Genomic DNA, 22,158 nt, shown 5'->3' with positions numbered 1-22,158 from the left:
GGCTCCCTTTCAGCACATCCTGTTCAATTTCTAAAAGCCTCTGCGTTCAGGGCAAAGCTAATGTATTTTCTTGGTAGGAACGAAACAGGAGTTTCTATTATGAGAGTATGTGAGGTGTTTCTGGATTTTTCTGAAACAATTGGAGCAGAATTTCACACTTCTAATGCATTATTTTCAGATTATTTTTGAGAAAGATGAGTCTGAATTAAATTCAGTCTCTTGGTAATTCACGTTGACGGTTACACTGATTTGCCACGCTCTTCGGGTCCTGAGGGCCTCTTCCTTTGCATTTGGGTCCACCTGTTGCCATTACTTACTTGTACACCTGAAGAAAATGAGGATAAGCAAATGTGTGGTGACATGCTTTTTTTATTTTAGTTAATCCGGCTACCTTGATTTTAACAAAAGTGGGGAGAAACTGAAAGAGCATCACTTGTATGTTTGTGTCCATCACTGCTAAGTGGAAATAATGAGGCAAGTTGATTGAATCTTCTTCACTGCTCCCAGCTGCAGCTATTCAACATTTCTGAATAATACGAGTGCACTTAAACCTCCACTAGCAGTCAGGGCATGGCTTTATATATACAGACTTCAGGAATACATTATGGTCGGATGTTATTAGGAATGTGTTTTATGAGCAGATAGGTTAGGGACAGGGAATTAGTACTGTTTCAGGGAGCAGTGGGTTAGATCAGCAAAAAGTTTCAAGGAAACCATTCTTTATCCTCCAATTTACTGAATTATTAGAATGATTGTTTTAGGTTGCACTTTTCAATTAGGGAAATACATATATAATATTTATCATGCAATGTGATGAAGGGTATAATATGAATTATGCATATTTGTTTGCATTCTGTAGTATTATTTTTCCTGGAACAATTAACATGACAAAATTCTCAAAATGTCTCTGTGCTGCGTCATAGCCAGTGAAATTACATTATTTCGGCCTTGTCTAACTGATTAATGTACCTTATGAAGACCATTTTAATTCAATGTATACTGAGTGCGTTTCCTGTGTATGTCCCTTCAGCTAAAGGGAGTGCCCCTGTTCCCTTGTATGGACTGTAGCTGTGTGTTCAAAAAGCTGGGCAGCCTTAATGCCCACATCAGCAAGATGCACATCCTACTGATCGATGAAACAGCAAATTCACAGGTAAGTGAGGGCAGAAGATGTCACCTTTTTTTTCTTTTTTCTGAATCACTGCCATTTAACGAGGTAAGTTGATTCAGAGGTTTTTTACAGTAATTGCCTGGGGGAATGTTACAGTGGGGAGGAGGAGCAATTTGGGTTAGAACCATGACCTTTCAGACACAAGTCAGATGCCCTAATCACAAGGCCACCTTGCTGCTTCTATTCCTTGGCAAGGCTGTCAAGTGGAATAGCTGACTAGCTAGTTGCAGGCAAAATGGCTACTTGTTGTTAGTCAGTTTACCTGGTAAAGTAACGGTTGAAATAAGAGCTACTTACTTAAAAAAACGCAAAAAATATGAATGTTTTTCTGTTCATGACCTCTGCATTCTGCTTGCGGCTTCACACTAAAGGTCGCCTGGGACACAGGCGAGCCCTGCAACTCAGCCATTACGTGATTCTGTAATAATTTCAGAAACATTCCTCAGTTTTAAATAAGCTTCTCATTCCATATTGTGTTTTGTAAGAAAGTCAGGTGTTCAGATGCACTGCTCAAGAATGTTCCTCGGACAGTGGTATCTCACCTGCATCAACCCTTTGGGAGGGGGCCTTTCATGTTTTTGCTCTTCAGTGTAGCACTCAAAAAAGCAAAAATTAATGTTTAAGTTATTTAGAAGCAGCCCCCATCCACAAAAATTTGCAGGAATGAGTTCATTCATTTTTGGACCTCCCCCAACAAGAACAATGTGATCCCCTTTTTTTTTCTCCTGTACTCTCATCACGTTCGTATACTGGGCAAGAATGAATTTGACTGGCTGTCCTGTAGGAGGCGGAGGAGTCTGGCCAGGCCGTGGCTGGGTCGGAGGGCAGCGAGGTGGTGACCGACGTGATCCAGCAGCTCCTGGAGCTCTCTGAGCAGGTGACCGGAGAGGGTAGCCAACCGCAGGCCCCGGAACAGACCATCACCATGGAAACAGCCATCAACCAGGACATACTTCAGGTGGGTGTCTCGAAATAAAGGAATGCTGTGTACGGGATCGGAGGCTCTCACTCACGAATGCTCGCTGTACCTGTGAACACCCACGCAAGTACAAACACGCACACACAGTTTTTAGAATCCCCAAAGGGATACAGTACTTTGGCATGTGGGAAACACAGGCTGGATACATTTCAGTTATTCATAATGAATTGGTTAAAAACAAAAAGGTTAAAGGGATATTAATCTAAAAACTGTACTTTTGGGCGGGGTGCATTATCAGGGAACCAATTAACAAATAAAACAATTAAATCTAAAATACCCCTAAGAAATGTTTTAACTCTAATGGAAAGTTATCGCCATTTTTTAATGATCTACAACCACATGCAGAGCACTTTTAAAGCTTCAATATTGCATTGATGGGCCCAAAATGACATCTTCTTTTGAGATAATCTCCTTTGGTCTGTCAGTGGCTTTATCTTTCCATGTTAGTGGAGGGAGTTTCCTTCCCAGAGGGAGAAAAGGGAAAAGAGAGCATGCTTAATGATCTGTCCTTATGAAGGTCACAGACAATTATTACTTAGCCTGCTGCTGGGGATTTGAATGGAGCCACTGAAACACAAAGCACTTGTTCTCATCGGATTATAATAGCAAATTCATTAGGCTAACATTCATGATTCCTTTGACACCTTTATCTTCATCACTGGAATAACATTAGCCATACCTCTGATCTCTCCTTGCTTTGTGCTCCATTAACTCACAAGTCTATTGAAATAACGTGTTTGAATTAGCCCTTTACATATTAAACTGGTTTGGTGTTTGTTTGTTGTGACTTTGTTTTGTCGCAGCATCTCCCTGTAAAACTCTGTAAAGTTATAGATCGAGGCCATGTGTCCTCCGAATATCACCAAGATATTGTACTACTTATAGTGGTGCCTGATCTGACAGGAAGTAAACTTGGACAGACGCGTTTAGATAACAGTGGTCCACGCATGTACTAACACAATTTAGCTTGTAGACACCCCACCAGCCAGAACGAGTCACTCACCTGCAACGTGGTGCTGAGACAATTTGCAAGCACCACTGTTTGTCGGACTCCCGGTCCAGCAAAATAACCTGTTTTGCAAAGAAGCTGTTGCAGTGCTTTGGAGTGCTGTGGCACTCTGGAGCTCAGATGAATCACCTATTATTTAAATGAAATTCTGTCATATTGTTTGTCTTACCGTTCTGCCCTGTCTGATGTCTTTTTACCTGGACCTAGTGAATATAGCATTCAGCGCAGCCTTACATAAAACCAATGGTGTAAACGTGTCTATAGATATTGCTTGTTAACCACTCATTTGTGTCTCAACACACACAGCAAGCCCTGGAGAACAGTGGTTTGAGTGTGGTTCAGACCCAGACCAATGGAGAGGCCAGGCCGACTCAGAACCAAGCCACCGGTGGTGCTCTGCCCGACTGTAAGAAGTTACAAGGCCCAAACAAAATCACCAAGAAGGAGAAGAGAAGTATTTTCAAGAAACCTGTACAACTTCCAGGTAGGCCAATCCCCCCCCCCCCCCCCCTCCATTTCACTGTGTCAGTTTTACTTTAACTCCACCAAGCTTGCTAAATGTTCCTTGATTATCCAGATTCAATTGGTCCTTTAAGATTAAGGGAACATTTCAATTGGTTCCTGTGCCCGGTTATCTAACGCCGGACGGTGGTGGTGCTCGTTTTTCAAGTCACAGCGACACAAGACATTTTAAAAAGTGAACCAAATGTTCATTCCATTTTGTTGCTAGGCTCTATCAGGGAGGAGAACGGGGTGCGTTGGCATGGCTGTCCCTACTGCAGCAAGGAGTTCAAGAAGCCCAGCGATTTGGTGCGCCACATCCGCATCCACACGCACGAGAAGCCCTTCAAGTGCAAGCAGTGCTTTCGTGCCTTTGCCGTCAAGAGCACCCTCACCGCCCACATGAAGACACACACGGGCATCAAGGCTTTCGAGTGCCAGACCTGCATGAAGTGCTTCTCCACGTCGGGCAGCATGAAGGTCCACATGCGCCTCCACACGGGTAAGGTCGGGTGGCAGTTATGGAGTGACATAAGTGTGGGCAGGAACTGAATGTGCGTTCAGTTGTTTTCATTGGATGTCGATACTCGCATACTCGTAACGGCCTGTAACCACACAATGCAACTTGTGAAGGCAGGAGAATGACAGCTTCTTCTTGCAAGTTGTGATTAGAGAGTAATTCAATTGAAAGGTGCAAGATGCAAACATATTCTGCTTTTCTCTGATTAATTTAGTTTGTTAGCCATCAGTGTTTCCCCTACTTATTTTCCTAACAGCGGGGAGGGGGGGTGTATTATTTAAATAGTAATTTTGTTTCATTTGTATTATTCCCCAGATAGTTCCTTTTGAAAATGTACGTAATACACACTATATATACGCACCGCTACTTTTGTTTTGAAGGCAAAATACGAAAATTGTATTTGCAAGAAGATTCGTATGTCTCAAACCATAGTATGCTGAAAAATCATATGCCAAAAGTTTCCAGATAGTCTACTATTTCTGGTGGAAGTACGCGTTCTTGCATGCTTTTTGAGGTAATATAGACACCAACCTCTTGTGCATTAGAATAGAAGGGGTTTCCACGATTCTCTTATCTTTCCACTTAATGGAAAAAGTCAGTTATCATCACCTATATTAATAGATATTGTATCAATGTCATTCATGTATGAAAGAAAAACTAACGTTGTTGTGCCATGAAATGAATAGCTTTGGCAGTGTAAAGTTCGTCTTCAGTCTCGCTAGCAAATTCTTTTGACGATTCCAAGTAGTTAGATGCTAGTATTACTGACTCAAAAGCTTTTTAAACTGCCAGTGGCAAAAGCCATAGAGTTCATAGATGTTATTTGTGGTGGAAGTAAACTTCATATGAAACGTTACTCAGTTTAAAACAATGCTTAATGGTGTCTAACTAAATATTAAAACTTGGCGTGATGATAATGCATGACAAAATGATCCAATGTGGAGACACAATTTTATGATGAGTTTGTATGTCCTAGTCGGCTCCAATACTGGCATACTAGCTTACCATTTACTAAACAGTACGTACTTTACCATCATCTGCGAAGTACATACTTGTATGTGTTATGCGATTTGAGATTCAGCCTAATTGATTTGAGATTCAGCCTAATTGTTGCTGCCGAATGTATATAACGTTTCACCACAGACATATTTTGAAGGCCAAATACAAAACTGGAGGACTCACCTGCGTGAAGTTGGCCCCCCACCCAATGCAAAACTTTGGCTAAATAGCCTAAATCGTTTATCCTGATTTGTGCCGGTGTTAGATTCTGTCCAAGTTTGATCCATGAACAAAATAAATGCAACCAGAAGTCAGGGGAGAGCCATCTTTATTCAGCATGAGTCTATGATGTTTTCCTTCCATTTCTCATTTCTCTCTCTCCAAAATTACAGAGGCAACACTGTTTTTATGCCAGAATACATAGGAGGTGACCAGTGGTCATTACCAACCATTACACATTCCAATACCCTCCAATAAGAAAGGTTTATCCTACAACAGACCCTTGTATGGTATGTTCCAACCTATGGTCAATGGACCTATCCATATAGCCTATGTCAGTCACATGGGCAACTCCTAACAGGAGGAATGGACAGAATGTATGGACAGGATATGTGGGGCCCATCAGTAACAGGCAACACGTCCTGTCTATGGTCCTTCTTTCAGAGTTAGTCAGCACATCTGTGTTGTGTTAAGTTTCTCATGCCAATTTCCCATCACCGGTTTGTGCCGTTACACTTTTTTTTTTATTAATTAATATGTCATAGGTCATTCTGAGGTCAATCAGCCCTGCAACATGCTCCAAAATCAACCTAAATAGCCTTTTTTGTTTGTTCTGGTTTGTGCTGTTGAAATTTTCATTTGTGCTTCTTCAGTATTTTATATATTAGACATTTAATTATTGATGATGATGTCGCTCAGCCCCCCAACATACTCCAAATTGAGTCAAAATAGGCTCATTCGTTTGTGCATTGTTTGCACTGTTAAATTTTTTTAGATATCAAATACAATTGTATAAGTCATTCTGAGGACACAGCCCCCAACATTCTCCAAATTCACCCAAAATAGTCTTGTTTGTTTGTGCTTTGTTTGTGCTGGTTTGTGCCGTAAAAAGTTGTGTTTGTTCTGAAGCCGTGATTTATATATTAGACATTTAATTTTAGGTGATGTCATCCCCAGCCCCGCAATCTGCTTCAAATTGCCTTATAATAGGCTCAATCGTTTGTGCTCTATTTGTGCAGCTAACAGTTTTGTTTATGCTGCTACAGTTTTTGGTACATAACTTACATTCCTACTGGATAGAGCACTGGCTTATCTCTTTCCACTATAGCTCTGTCACTAACGGTAAGAAAGCAGTAGCAAAAACAAACCTTTATCAGCACAAACAGAGCACAAATGATTGAGCCTATTTTGAGTGAATTTGACCTATAAAATGATAGCAGCACAAACAAAAATGTTCACAACACAAACCAGCACGAACAATTAAGCCTATTTTGCTGTGCTTTTGTGTTGGATGGGGGACCATCTTTGAGCAGGTAAAATACCTTTAATCGCTTGTGCTCCCATACAGTTGTGCTCATAAGTTTGCATACCCTGGCTGAAATTGTGACATTTTGTCTTTTTGTCTTTTATTTAAGGATAGTGATCGTATGAAGCAATTTATTATCACAGTTGTTCGGCTAATTTTTAAAACATAATGTTAACAGAAATCACCCAAATGGCCCTGATCAAAAGTTTACATACCCTTCAAAGTTTGGCCTTATTACAGACACACACGTGAAAATGGCAATTAAAGGTGAATTTCCCACAACTGTGTCTTTTGAAATTGTCTGTGTCTGTGTATAAATAGTCAATACATTTTTCAGCTCTAACGTGGATGCACTGAGCAGGCTAGATACTGAAAACACCTCAGACATACCTCAGAAAATACCTCAAAAGACCTGCGTAACAAAGTAATGGAACTTTATAAATATAGAAAAGGATATAAAAAGATATCCAAAGCCTTGCAAATGCCAGTCAGTACTGATCAATCACTTATTAAGAAGTGGAAAATTCAGGGATCTCTTGATACCAAGCCAAGGTCAGGTAGACCAAAAAAGATTTTAGCCAAAACTGCCTGAAGAATTGTTCGGGATACAAAGAAAAACCCACAGGTAACCTCAGGAGAAATACAGGTTGCTCTGGAAAAAGACGGTGTGGATTTTTCAAGGAGCTCAATACGACGATACTTGAACAAAAATTAGCTGCATGGTCGAGTTGCCACAAAAACACCTTGACACGCCTCACAGCTTCTGGCACCCTGTGATTTGGAGTGACGAGCCCAAAATAGAGCTTTATGTTCAAAACCATAAGCTCTATGTTTGGAGAGGTGTCAACAAGGCCTATAGTGAACAGAATACCATCCCCACTGTGAAGCATGGTGGTGGCTCACTGATGTTTTGTGTGAGCTCTAAAGGCATGGGGAATCTTGTGAAAATGAATGGCAAGATGAATTCACTCTTTGACCTCACTCGCAAGATTGATACTCGGACGTCGGGTGCAGGACGTTGTTGCTCTGTTCTGATGCTTGTGCAAAATTAAACTGTGTGCAATGTTAAATCCGCTCAGCTTGGTAAAAAAAAGTTGTATTTCATGAAAATATTAAGTTTTTCTGTGAAGGCGCGTCACACTTTAGTAGCGGGGGTAGGGTAGGGCGCTTGCAACAGAGGGGTTGTGGGAAACCAAGGCTTTCTGGACTAATTTGCTATATATGAATTTTCCTTCCACTTTATTTGTTGCCAGGTGTGCGTCCATTTCCGTGCCCTCACTGTGATAAGATCTTCAGAACATCGGGCCACAGAAAAACACATATTGCCTCCCACTTCAAGAGCCTGCAAAAGAAGAAGCACAAGTTCCCTCGCAAATCCCACAAAACCAAGGTGTCCAAGAGCAGCTTACCTTTGCCTGACATCCCCCTACAAGAGCCCATACTCATCACTGACCTTGGTAAGGCTGCACACACCAGCATGCAAGTACATATATACACACACAAATGCAGTGTTATAGAACACCCCCGTTTTCCCATTTTTAATAGAAATGTATGCAGTTCATATCCAGTGACTAACCTGGAATGGTTCAAAGGGAAGCAGTAAACTGACAAAGTTTTAAAAAACAGTTGAGGTTACCAAAAAGTGAAAAAAGATATGTTTTAGAGTTGGGGGGGGACTTTTTCAAGGAACAAGTAACGGGTTAACAACTTATAGCTGTTCTGCTGCAATGGAAGTAAATTATGCCCTGATAGTTGATGCTAACAATTCCTACAGATGTCCCAACTTTAGTTGATTACTTACAAACCCTCTGTTTAAAGTGGGTATGGCACCAGTGTGTTACGGCACCCACTTAAGAATTATTTAGACAGTATTGCACTGCAGGAAGTAGTATACTAAAGGGCAATTAACAAAGAAAGGAAGACAGACCATGATAACCCTTATCATGATACCCTTAAGTGTAGGTCTTTCCTTTAGATAAATTGCAAACAAAGTTTCCCACACAATCAGAAGGTACTTTGAAACTGGAGGAAACTCAGGAAGAGGTTTGGGAGACTCAAATCCCCATCACAATCAGAAGACAGGTTTCTGAGAGCTTCAAGCTCAGCTTAACACTGATCAATGTAAGCAAATCCCAGTTTCAACTGTGAAGAGAAGACTTAGAATTGTATGTTTAAGTGGCAATAAGAAAGCCATTGCTAAGATTGCTAAATAAAAAATAGGCTTGCCCCTGACTTATCCAAAACCTTTATACACCCTAAAACAAAGTTTAACATGTTCCTTGTTTATTATATATATTTGTTTTACCAGTAAGGAGCAGAGAAAGTACTCCCTTGCTATATTTACCAGATGTTCTACATATTTGTGAGGACTTCTGGACTTCACAAGTATCATAATACATACTATGTGCACCCATGTGCATGCTGTCATAATCTCTTCCTTAAAGGATATGTAAAGATATGTCAAGATGTCACATTATTAAATTATTCTACATTAATAAGCAATCCATGCCACAGCCACATGTCAATATTTCGTTTTCATGGTAATGTCATTTTATCTGCTGATAATAAGTGGTTTATAAATGTATTTCAGTATTCATTCCCTATGGACTGTTCTGTAATTACAAAACAGTATTGTTAGTTTTTTTATTTCTTTATTGATTGACGCAGTATCATATAATGTCCATTTATACATTAATAAAAAAGGTGTCATTTATAATATGGGTTGCATAAGTTCAATTCATGCCCTTTTCTGCTAAGTGAAGCCTAAAATATTTCAGGAGTCAAATGTGGCTTAACAAATCACACTTTACAAAGACTCATTTTATAAAATAAGGATTTATATGTATTTTAAATGACTCGCCCTTTGTCTGAATAACAAACAACAAAAGGCCACATCCACCCACAACACAGTGAATGTCCCTAAATTGCCAAGTTACAGTTATGACTTAAACTGGTTTCAATAACTCCAGCCTTTTTTCATACACCTGTTCATATCATCCCCCGTGCTCCTTCTAGGTCTAATTCAGCCCCCCCGTCTGGGTTTTCACACGTACCTGGAGTTGGACAGCGACCGGCCATACAAGTGTGCCTACTGTAACAAGGGCTATAAGAAGTCCAGCCACCTCAAGCAGCATGTCAGGTATGGACGTGTGTGACGCCTGCGTCCTTACAACTGTGTATAAGCATTCTACGGCCACTGATACACAGCCAAGTTGATGTAGAAAACTAGCTCATGTGACACACATGTCATTTAGTGACCTGGAAATATGTGAAATGTATCGTGAAAATACCAGGCTGAGTTATAAGTGCCAGTTAAGGTAATAAAAAAAAAAGAGTAAAGTTAGATTATTATTATTTTCTTTTGTTGAACCACCTTTTCACCTTTTTTTATTTTTTTTGCAAATGTTTAACTGCATGGTTGTACCCTCAAGACTGAAGGCGTTGTTACGTGACTTCACAAATTCCGTCATTCAGACTGTATCATGGAAAAAATTTACTGAACACTGTAGTACCAATGGGTCATTCTAGTAAGGGTAGCTAGTGGAGCTGAGCCTGGAGGAGGGACCAGGAGGCGTGGAAGGGGGACCCAGTGGGAGAGGTTGGTCCCGGTCGGTCAGGGGGTTGGATCAATAATCCCAGGCAAATTCAATCAAATGCAGCTGCATCAGATAATGTTTTTTATTTTTAAGAAAGCGTATACTAATTGAACCTAGGTCCAGCTTTTGTTGGTGCTGTCGGTGCCCTGCAGGGCTGGGCCTGGTTTATGTTTAGACAGGCCTGGTTTATGTTTAGACGGGCCTGGTAGATGGGAAAGATGTACACTTGATAGCTTTAGGAGGAAAGAGAGAATTCAGGGACCAAGATGGGAAGAGAAAAGATTAGGATTTAGTTTGACAGTCAATTTTGTTTCTGTCATTTTTAATTTCCAGGCTGCCCTTAGGATTAATATGTAATTCCACATTGGGTGGCGTTGGGTTCGTCTCATTTTGTGGTCATAAGTCCATTAAATGGATTTTGAAATGTTAGCCCACCATTTAGCCCAGGAAGGAGTTGCTAAAATTTGTTTTGCGTTCTATTTCAGACTTGCTTCTTACAATATAATGAGAAAAATGTGAAGTTGAAATTTGAGGTACCGACAAGTACCTACTACTCAATGATTCTGCCCTTTGGGCTGGCACATCAAATCTTCACCCTCTCACAATTTTTTTCATTTTAAAACCTAGGTGAACAGAAAAGTTACTGTCTATTAATAAAGGTCACTGTCTCTATAGGCAAGGAAACTGTAAAATGAAATGGGAAATAAACTCATGGGAAAAAATGTAACCTTGGTAACCACAGGGACCTTTGCTTCTGCACACCATTTTGAGATCGATGTTCTGTATCCCCTAGACGATTCACTTCTAACAATGACAGAGCCAGAGTAAAAAAAACACTTCGTTATATGGAGAAGCATGTTCCTGAAATAGAGCCAGTTTGAGATTTGGTTCTGTTTTCCATGGCGCTAATTACTGCGTTCTCACAATTCATAATGTATAATCAGACGGTTTAAATGTCTGGTGAGTGACACCCTTCTGAAGTAGACTTAGAACGGGACTAACATTGATGTCATCACTTGCAAACAGTTCTCATGCTATTTTCTGACCGATTGATTCATCCTAATTTCTACCATAATATCGCCTGTCAACACATTCTTTACCTTCCCAATGTTTGACTCCACCCAAGTTTAGCATGCAGTGTCTATGACCGTACGATGTAGACGTTTGTGGGCCGAGACTCGGCCAATAAAGCCGGAGACCCAGAGCTTGTTCTGTGCGCTTTCCATCCAACATGTCATTTGTCTTTCAACGCGTCACCCGCCAGGTCTCACACGGGGGAGAGGCCGTACAAGTGCGTCCAGTGCAGCAAGGGCTTTGCCTCGTCCGGGGTGCTGAAAGCCCACATCCGGACGCACTCGGGCCTCAAGGCTTACAAGTGCTTGATGTGCGACACCACGTTCACCACCAGCGGCAGCTTGAGGCGCCACATGACCACCCACAGTGACACTAGACCATACATGTGCCCCTACTGCCAGAAGACCTTCAAGTCGTCGCCCAACTGCAGGAAGCACATGAAGACGCACAGGTCAGTGAGTCGTTTCTGGTCCCGTGACCCAGCTAGGAAGAACATACCTGTTTTAAATTAAGGTTTCAGTCATTTATTACCATTTTTATTTGCCTGGGTGTGAAGAACAGAGCAGGATACACATTTCTGTTCCTCACATTAATTATCACATTTCATAGGAAGCTATTTACTCAGTAAAGTAGCAGCAACGACGGTGCTAGCGAGGCAACCAGGAGGTGCAAGTGTTAGCTCACTAAAAGGCGAGATGGGGGGTGGTTTGAAAGTTATTTCAAGAAATGTTGTCTCGATAAGTGCCTAGAAAGAGCTTCCCCTTTACGTTGTATTTGCACATTCCTCAATCAAATACTGCCTATCTCTCTTCCTTTGATTAGAAAATGGCCAGTTTCTGTGGTGAGTTTTCTAAACCATCCTGTTTCCCCACCCCCGAAGGTACGAGCTGGCCCAGCAGCTCGACCAGCGGCAGAACGCAGAGCCCTCACCTCTGGACGACCCCATGGACGGCACCAGCGTGACCCACGACCTGCAGGTAGAGCTGGACGGGGGCTCGCTGCAGCAGCAGGCTCCTCCCACCGTGGGCTCGGAGCAGCAGGCCATGCTGGGGCTGAGCCAAGCGCAGGTGGTGGGCGGCTGCCAACAGGTCTCGTTGGAGACGCAGCTGAGCGACCAGCCGCTGGGACAGGACGAGGGTAAGAGTCGATTTGATTCTGTTGGGTTTGATTCTAGATTCTGTTTGATCAAATGTCTGCACAGATTTCTCCCCCGCTGTAATGATCTGTGGGTATACCGATAGGACGGGCGTCTGTTAGAAAGCGAGCCGCAGCGGGGAAACTGTTGGTTTGTCAGTCTGCAGTTGGTTATGGATGCAAATTAAGATTCCATTTTCTGACGACTTAGCAAGTTAACTTTCATTAAGAAGTTAACAGTTTTGTTTTCTAAACAGTAAAATGATGCCCTGCAGAAAATATTATGCATGCTTAAAATGGGACATTGTTCATTAAAAGCCCTGTTATATCGTAAAAAAATCAGGCTTAAGGCATTTGAAAAGTTATGTAATTAAAAGCCAGTATGTGATTTTCAAACTTCTTCTAAAATGCAGTCTATGGGAAAACAGTTAACGGTGCAGTGTGTCCACCAGGAACTTAGAAAGAAGAGCAATCTGAAAAGGTAATAATTAGTATGGGTTACTATGAATAGGGTTATGCTGTTGGCTCCTGGACAACAAAATACATTTTCATTTGAAAACAAAAAGGTGAGGATTGATGTTTTTGTAGTCGCATAAAACAAAGGATTTACATGCCCAAAAATGTCATGTTTCATTGGTTGGATTTTGGTTAGGCTACTTTGAATAAAGATAACAACATGTCTCAAGTGGTCAAAGCCACTGCCTCCAGTGCATGTGTAGGGTCATTTGGGGGGAAACGCCCCCCTTAAGGGAAATCTCAAAAAGCAATGTTTATCCAGATTTCTATATGAACATACTGACTTAAGTCAGACAAATATGTTTAGAAAGAAAATATTTTATTGCAACTTTCCAAACTGTATGTAAATGGGGCATTTACCCCACTATCAGGGCTAAATGCCGCTCCCTATGGGGTAAAATGCCCCCTGTTCTTTAAAGATCCCCAATTAAGATTTATTTCATATTTAGGTATCAAAATCATTCTATCAATGTAATCTATACCATTGAAAATAATTCAGACAATTTGAACCGTGATATTGCACATTCCAATATTCAAAGGCAAAAAGCTATGTATAACATTCATTCCAATTTCAAATAACTTCTGATAACTATTTCTAAATATGTTTTGTTAACCGTGCGAAAGTATTAATTAAATCAATAATATTGAGCAATTCATTCAATATCAGTGCCAACTGATAGGCCTATTATATTATGTTAATATATGCTCAGTGAACTACCTATTAGCAAGCAAGTTTATTTATATAGCACAATTCATACATAGAAGCAATTCAATGTGCTTTACAGTGAAAATATAATTACTAAATGCTATGGATTTATAACAGTCAGATTGTTACAATTCTCTAGCTCAGCTGTCTCCAGGGGGACTGCATGAACTTCAACACCCCGGTATCCCAATCCTCACATTCCAATGCTGGGATGAACCCGTCAGTCCCTTTGTGAGATAATCTTTGCATCAATGTCTCAGTCGGCTGTCTCCAGTGGGACATTTATGTCATGTCTGTACATGCATTTTATATTCATCCTCAATTAATTACAGTTGCCATAACTGTTTAATGTACCACCCCGGTATCTCAATCCTCGTGCTCCAGCACTTGGATAAACTCGTCAATCCTTTTGTGAGATAAAACCCTACATCGATGTCTAAACAGCAGCATAAGAACTTGCATTATCCGTCATCCGCAGATTGTTACATTTACACAGAGGTTATTCCTCTGATAGCACCAGAACTTGCATTATGATTGGTAAAAGATAGCAAAATATACATTTAATAACAAAAAACATCATTTTTTTTTAATACAGCATAATAAGAAAACAGAATAAGAAAATAGAAATAGAATAAAACAAAATAAAACGGGATAAAAACATAGGAAGCTATAAAAGCTGTAAGACTAAACAGTGTGGTTAAGTTTAAGTGAGTTTAAGAGCTGAGTCTTAGGCACGTGAAAAGAGAAGTGTTTTTTTTATAATTATTTATATAATATCATTTTATAATATAATTATTGAACTAAAAACTACTTATATTAGGCTATATCTTGAACTTGTATTTCACTACATTTTGTGTTATACTTGTTATATTTTACCAATATAATATCCGGGGTAAAATACCCCCGGGGCATCAACTGACATTTGCTACAGCCCAGGGAGGACATGGACTGGGTGGCTATGTGGTCCTTTCTGCATGGACCCTTATGGAGAGCAAGTGCAGATGAGGACACGTGGACAGTGTTGCCAGGTTAAGCATACATTTCCAAAACCGCAGCTCAAAACAAGCCCAAAATCCCTGAAAACTTTTGTTGGTACACGACCATTTTACAAGTGAACCCCCCCAAACACGTGTGAAGCCGCGATTCCTACCGTAGCTGACGACTGACTGTGATAACAGCACAGAAACACACGATACAGCACATAAAGACAGATATGGCGTGGTCGCGGGGAAGTTCAGAAGTAGCCCAACAACACGCCACCCGTGACCAATTCATTTTCACCCACGACATTGTTTGAAAAGTAGCCCAATTCGCATGAAAACCACGGATATGGCAACCCTGCGTGAAGAGGATGTTTTACGTTTGATCCTGTAACCTGTGAGGCCCCAAATCTATCGCCTGTGTGCTTCTAGGAACAAAATTCTCAGCTCCCACTAATGTAGGAAAAGGCCTATTTATCCAGTGATAGGGGATACAATGGCTTACCTGTATGTTTGTGTGAGAGGGCTTTTAGCAACCTTTATTTGCTCAATTCAAGAGATATCCCAGGAAGTGTTTACACACACGGAACAAGTGATCAGCCAGATGGTTCGGTTATCACGAGCATTAGTGTGTCCAATTTGATCCTCTTTATCTCCCAAATGTGTGGTATCTACGGTAGTTACCACATCATCTTATCACGGCCACTCCCGACAGGCCTGGGGAGGGAAGACAATCCGGACAATCTTCTGAAACATACCAGACTAAGTGCTGCTTTTTATCGCAAAGATGGCTAACCTGCCGTCATCTCGCAGAGCACCCAACCACCCCGGAGTGGCTGAAACGCATAGAGACATGGAAAGTCACACCGAGCTCTGGTGGCTATGACTTGCTGAGAAACACTGTGGGTTTGAAACCAGGATATAGTGGTACATCGGCCCTCAGATGAAGTGTCGTGGAATGCTGCGCCACTTGGGAGGCATACTTTCTGTCGAGTTAGGTCAAAATGTGTGACTGTACATTGCACAATGTCTTAGGAGACGGTGACACACAGAGACTCAATATTCATGCTGAGAATATTTATATAGTGTTATTAATTAAATAGTAAGTAGTTCAATCTTTCATTGATATTTTACTCAGTTCAGCAGTATGTTAAGTTGTGCCGGGCGTGATTTAAGCCTAAAAGTGAGTGGGCAATTTGAGGTCGTCTTTGAGCAAGTATAACTTTTGGATGTCATTGAATATCCATCAAAGGCACACCCAATTTGTTTAAGAATTCCACAAGCGGTTGAGTTTGAGAGTTTGACGTTCCAAACCAACCTTCAATTTAGGCTAATCGGGACAGCGTGTAAAAAAAAGTTAGTTGTTTCACAAATTCTAAGTCTGTTTTATTTTTTGTTACCCTTCCCCATCTCTCTTCTTCTTTTTTTCTTTTTATATTTTATCTAACTTTTAACAGTCTACCCTCAAAGATCTTTAATTTTCAAGGACACTGGTTGACTTAATTAAGTTAGCAAAATAGCCACTGTTGAATATAACATATTTTGAATATCATTTCAATATTGAATGTTTCTTGACGCCACTCCTTTGAGATGGCAATGGGCAAATGGTTCCTTCGAGGGGCACCCTTTTCTATGTGTACATTCTTCTCATCTCCAGATAGATCCACTTATTTCACTCTTTCAAGGCTTTTCTTATCAGTCTATTCATCAAATGATATTTTCATTCTGAGGTTTGGAGTCAGTCTCCCTGGATAGATGCCTTTCTAAGAATTAATATTTCAGTAAGGTTTTTGAACACATCTCATTAGGATTAATGGCGAATGACTGAATCAACCACTTCCTTGACCTTGTAGTTTGAATAATTATATATTTATCTTTGAGACAAAGACACAAGATCACTATGGATGATAACTGAATTACTTATTTATGAACTTCTGAACTACACTATTAAAAAATAGCTTCATCATATACTTTCTGCCGTGGTGAAATGCCACATAGCCATCAAAATAGGAGAGGGACACTCTTTAGGAACTGCCTTAAGTTATAATAAGGTATTCTCCTATAAAATGTTACTTTTTTCATCTGCCTCTCAATAACATAATTTCCCCTATGTTGTCCCCAACATGTCTGGTAGAGTTCCACTTGTTGAATGGTTAATCCAGAAAAAAAGTTGGTCAGATGCTTGATTATGTTTTGGATCCAGATGTTTGATTAGGTTTTGGATCAAGATGTTTGGTTAAGTTTTGGATCCAGATGCTTGGTTAAGTTTTGGATCCAGAAATGTAATGAGAATCAGAAGCCCTTTCAAATTACAGGTACAGTGGGGAGAACAAGTATTTGATACACTGCCGATTTTGCAGGTTTTCCTACTTACAAAGCATGTAGAAGTCTGTAATTTGTATCATAGGTACACTTCAACTGTGAGAGACGGAATCAAAAATCCAGAAAATCACATTGTATGATTTTGAAATAATTAATTTGCATTTTATTGCATGACATAATTATTTGATCACCTACCAACCAGTAAGAATTCCGGCTCTCACAGTCCTGTTAGTTTTACTTTAAGAAGCCCTCCTGTTCTCCTCTCATTACCTGTATTAACTGCACCTGTTTGAACTCGTTACCTGTATAAAAGACACCTGTCCACACACTCAATCAAACAGACTCCATCCTCTCCACAATGGCCAAGACCAGAGAGCTGTGTGAGGACATCAGGGATAAAATTGTAGACCTGCACAAGGCTAGGATGGGCTACAGGACAATAGGCAAGCAGCTTGGTGAGAAGGCAACAACTGTTGGTGCAATTATTAGAAAATGGAAGAAGTTCAAGATGACGGTCAATCTCCCTCGGTCTGGGGCTCCATGCAAGATCTTACCTCGTGGGGCATCAGTGATCATGAGGAAGGTGAGGGATCAGCCCAGAACTACAAGGCAGGACCTGGTCAATGACCTGAAGAGCGCTGGGACCACAGTTTTAAAGAAAACCATTAGTAACACACTACGCCGTCATGGATTAAAATCCTGCAGCGCACACAAGTTCCCCCTGCTCAAGCCAGCGCATGTCCAGGCCTATCTGAAGTTTGTCAATGACCATCTGGATGATCCAGAGGAGGAATGGGAGAAGGTCATGTGGTCTGATGAGACAAAAATGTTACTTTTTGGTCTAAACTCCACTCGCCATGTTTGGAGGAAGAAGAAGGATGAGAACAACCCCAAGAACACCATCCCAACCGTGAAGCATGGAGGTGGAAACATCATTCTTTGGGGATGCTTTTCTGCAAAGGGGACAGGACGACAGCACTGTATTGAGGGGAGGATGGATGGGGCCATGTATCGCGAGATCTTGGCCAACAACCTCCTTTACTCAGTAAGAGCATTGAAAATGGGTCGTGGCTGGGTCTTCCAGCATGACAATGAACCGAAACACACAGCCAGGGCAACTAAGGAGTGGCTCCATAAGAAGCATCTCAAGGTCCTGGAGTGGCCTAGCCAGTCTCCAGACCTGAACCCAATAGAACATCTTTGGAGGGAGCTGAAAGTCCGTATTACCCAGTTAAAGCCCTGAAACCTGAAGGATCTGGAGAAGGTCTGTATGGTGGAGTGGGCCAAAATCCCTGCTGCAGTGTGTGCAAACCTGGTCAAGAACTACAGGAAACGTATGATCTCTGTAATTGCAAACAAAGGTTTCTGTACCAAATATTAAGTTATTCTTTTCAGATGTATCAAATACTTATGTCATGCAATAAAAAGCACATTAATTACTTAAACATCATACAGTGTGATTTTCTGGATTTATGTTTTAGATTCCATCACTCACAGTTGAAGAGTACCTATGATAAAATTAAAGACTTCTACATGCTTTGAAAGTGGGAAAACCTGCAAAATCGGCAGTGTATCAAATACTTGTTCTCCCCACTGTATGTGGGCCAAATCGCCCCTCACAAGTCTGAGAAGCTTTAAGTTAATACCTAGCCAAGTATTAGCCACCTGGATTGAGGTTGTTACTCCAGATGGGAGATTTAATTGTCTTTACCCTATAAGCACAAGACAATGAAAATATTAAAACATTAAACAATACAAATTATTTCACTCAATGGGTATGCATTTTAAGAATCAAAACATTAATTTACTAGTTGTTTATAAAGACATTTCTTATAAGTTTGTATATTGTTGTGTACGCTTATCTGTACTTTTCATTGTAGTTTTATGTTGAGGCTGTACTGTGTGGATTTGTGATTGGTGCTTGGTCGGTGGTCAAAAGGTGGACCAACTCTGCTTACCGCCATATAAACCTTGGTCTCCTGCCTGTTCTTCTGCTGTGCTGCTTTGACCTCAATTTTTACCACACCAGGCTAATCTCCCTGTGCCTCTCTTTCACCTCTTTTCTCTCTCTGTATGGCCTCAGACTCCTTTGCGACTACCCAGCATGCTCTGCCTCAGAACATCAGCCAGTTTGAGGCGCAGGCACTCCCTCCAACTGGCTTTGACCAGCAATCCCTTACTCAAGGTAACTGTCACAAGCGTGCAGAAACACACACTGCTTAAACTTGACATGCACACACCTTTCCCTGACTTCGTTTAATGTAACCGTTTGTTTTCTCACACACACACGTGCGCGCACACAGCTTATGGTTTTCGTCACAGATATGGAGTTAACCTAAAGTAACACAAACACACGCACCTTGGCAGCCCGCTGCTTTCTGAGTCAAGCATAATGAAAACACCATGGTGGCTGTGAGGAGCCCGTCGAAAGCGAGGCCTGGCAGAAAGCATCTGCTTGGATCTCTGATATTTCATTTTCACAGTGGGTACCTTAACCTTTTGTCTCAGTGCAGATTGCACTCAGCCTCTCTCGCCCACAGCAATACGCTCCTCTGCCCACCTCCTACAGAGTTACACTCTATCCTCAGAACACTGTCTCCTTCCAACTGCAATTCCCACCTCATCCTCAGCCGTCTATGATAATGTACAGTTTACCTGAAGTTAAGTGTAGTCATAAATTAACTGTAGCAGTGAGGATGTTGCTGTGTGTCTATTAATGCATGGGATTTCTGTTTGTCTGTGTGATTTCTGTTTGTCTGTGTGTGTTTCTGTTTGTCTGTATGTTTGTTTCTGTTTGTCATTGTGTGTTTCTGTTTGTCATTGTGTGTTTCTGTTTGTCATTGTGTGTTTCTGTTTGTCATTGTGTGTTTCTGTTTGTCTGTGTGTTTTTGTTTATTGTTGTGTCTGCACAGCACACCTCATGTTGGTCTGTTTCTAATCAGTGTGTCAGTCTGCGCAGGTTCCGTCTTCCTCTTTATTAACTAGGAGGGCCAACATATGTTTCCGCGCGCAAAATAAATAATCTTGATTGGTTGTGTGGGTTCAGGACGTTTCCTACATAGGACACACACACACACTTGGGGGAGGTATGTGTTCTGGAATCCTCAGTCTACTAATAATGCGCTGCAGGATGGTGAGCTATGGCAGTCCTTAATTAGCTTCTGCTGAACCTTTTCTTAATCGGGCTGTGAATTCTTCGATTTTTCCTGAGCGTTCTCAGCGAGGCGTTCATTCACGTCGTCCTCCCACTCGTTCAATGCTGCCTTGCGTTTTTACCAGACATCCATTGTACTCTGTTACTCCCTGTGTCTCATTATGGTGAGTTTGAGCTTTATTCATTGTAGGATTTTATAAATCCTTTTTTTGTAATCCTTTTTGAGTCATCCCTGAGTGTGTTATAAGGTACAGAACACAGTTATGAAGGTACAGGCTCCTGGAATTAAAATTAATGGAAAGTTATCAGACACGTTCTTTGATTTCATCAGAAAAAACTTTCTAATCCACGAAGTGTGGAGATTTGTCTTTAGCTTCACAGCATAGAAAAACATGAAAAAAATAAAACCGATAGTAAACACTCTCGGGAGCGCAACACATTCAAGGTCCTTAAATTAGCTATGTAAAGTACATAACTGACACGGTGCCAGCGCGGTTGCTGACAGGAAAAACCACAAGCAACAGAACTTACTTTGTGAAAGTTAATTTTATGATCTCAAACTGACATCTTGCCAATGCACAGGCTTAGACTCACATTGATCAAACAAACAAACACAGTCAGTAATGACAGGCGAAGCACAGTGTCAGCTGCCTGCCTGTGGCCACCAAAATGAGTGCTGGACCTACAAATCCCTGGCGGCCATTACGCTGAGCCTGTCCATTCCGCTTCACGCCTCCAGTGTTCGAGTTGCTGGGGTTCCGTGACGTTCTCGTACATGGTTAAACTCTGCGTGCTGCCGTGCTTACTGTTTCCCCGTGCGCCCTCCTCCCGCAGGCTTCACCATCAGCACCGATGGCTACGCCCAGGCCCAGTTCTCCACGGTGCAGCAGCTGCAGGACTCCAGCACCCTGGAGTCTCAGGCCCTGTCATCCAGCTACCATCCCCAGAACCTGCTTCATGTACCCAGCCAAGAGGTGGTGAGTCCTGGCCGCCCACGATGTCAGCTTCCTTGAAAATCCCCTGCACTTTGGTAACATGGGAAATTTGCCATTAGGTGTTGCTTGGGTATAACTTCAAAGTAGTCCGTTCGAATGGACTGTACGTATCGTTCTCAAGTCGGTATTTTGCCAAATGAATATGCATGTGACGGTGACAATGTAGTGAATGCACTTTTGCATGTATTCTATTCTCCCATGTCTGCATTTAGACAAGCGGTCTGCTCCAGGAGACTAGCCCAGGTGACCTCCAGCTGTCCGACCAGACACAGGAATACCCTGACCCAGACAGCGAGGATAACAGCAAGAGGGCATACAGGTACACGTGTGCGAGAGAGGAGAAAATAGAAGGCTGTGAGGAGAGAATGTGTGATAGAGCCTATGACATTTTGGCCAGCAATAGATGTATTTACTTGAAATGATTTTAATGGCTTGTGGTTGTTATCATTTCCCTTACGTCCCCCGGTCGTAAGCAGATAACGCTGTTATGATCCGTCATCCAAAGCGACGCTCTGGGGCTATTCGACATCAGCAGTCCACACAGAGGAATCAAAAAAGATAACCCTATCAGAATATCACCGATGTCTTTGTCATTCTCTCACAAAATGATAACAATTCTGAGCTCACATGGGGTGCCCAAATCCTGGTGATTTGAATCAAGCCATTTCTTTTATCCAAACCAGGAGTGTCATTATACCCAACACAGTGCAATTCTACCCCCGGAAGTATCGCTAATATAGTCACCATTTATTTTCCCTTCAAAAGCCTTTTGTTGAGTTGCTCAAAGCTTTGCTTCTGCTAGTTTTCCGTTAGTTTATTTAGAATTGACTCAACTGAGGCCCGGCTGGTGTTGTGTTGCTTCCTTTCTAAAAGAGTTGTGAGTGAGACGTCTGTTAGGTTATAGGTGTTGGCGGACATTTGCGTAGCTACAGGTTGTTTTTTTGGATAGAAAAGATTTTCCGTGCGTCAGATGCGGC

The 22,158-nt window shown here is 41.5% G+C and overlaps 1 protein-coding gene across 3 annotated transcripts in view; it reads left to right on the top strand.

The window, feature by feature from the left end:
• LOC105019332 (zinc finger protein 236) overlaps window positions 1–22,158 on the top strand; it is a 78,478-nt gene that overhangs the window by 26,585 nt on the left and 29,735 nt on the right. For 2 of the 3 annotated variants that reach the window (XM_029115755.2, XM_029115754.2), the window contains exons 7-17: window positions 1,031–1,153; window positions 1,956–2,129; window positions 3,466–3,643; window positions 3,890–4,162; window positions 7,958–8,161; window positions 9,720–9,843; window positions 11,565–11,825; window positions 12,255–12,511; window positions 19,116–19,217; window positions 21,021–21,163; window positions 21,394–21,500. In XM_029115755.2, the coding sequence (XP_028971588.2) occupies window positions 1,031–1,153; window positions 1,956–2,129; window positions 3,466–3,643; window positions 3,890–4,162; window positions 7,958–8,161; window positions 9,720–9,843; window positions 11,565–11,825; window positions 12,255–12,511; window positions 19,116–19,217; window positions 21,021–21,163; window positions 21,394–21,500 (1,946 nt within the window). The remainder of the gene's footprint in view (window positions 1–1,030; window positions 1,154–1,955; window positions 2,130–3,465; window positions 3,644–3,889; window positions 4,163–7,957; window positions 8,162–9,719; window positions 9,844–11,564; window positions 11,826–12,254; window positions 12,512–19,115; window positions 19,218–21,020; window positions 21,164–21,393; window positions 21,501–22,158) is intronic. The other variant, XM_029115757.2, reaches the window with a different exon arrangement.

This window comes from Esox lucius, chromosome 20 (assembly GCF_011004845.1).
Source record: "Esox lucius isolate fEsoLuc1 chromosome 20, fEsoLuc1.pri, whole genome shotgun sequence".
Classification (NCBI taxonomy): Eukaryota; Metazoa; Chordata; class Actinopteri; order Esociformes; family Esocidae; genus Esox; species Esox lucius.
The sequence above is the reverse complement of the archived record's forward strand: the minus strand, read 5'-3'. Positions and strand labels throughout refer to the sequence as shown.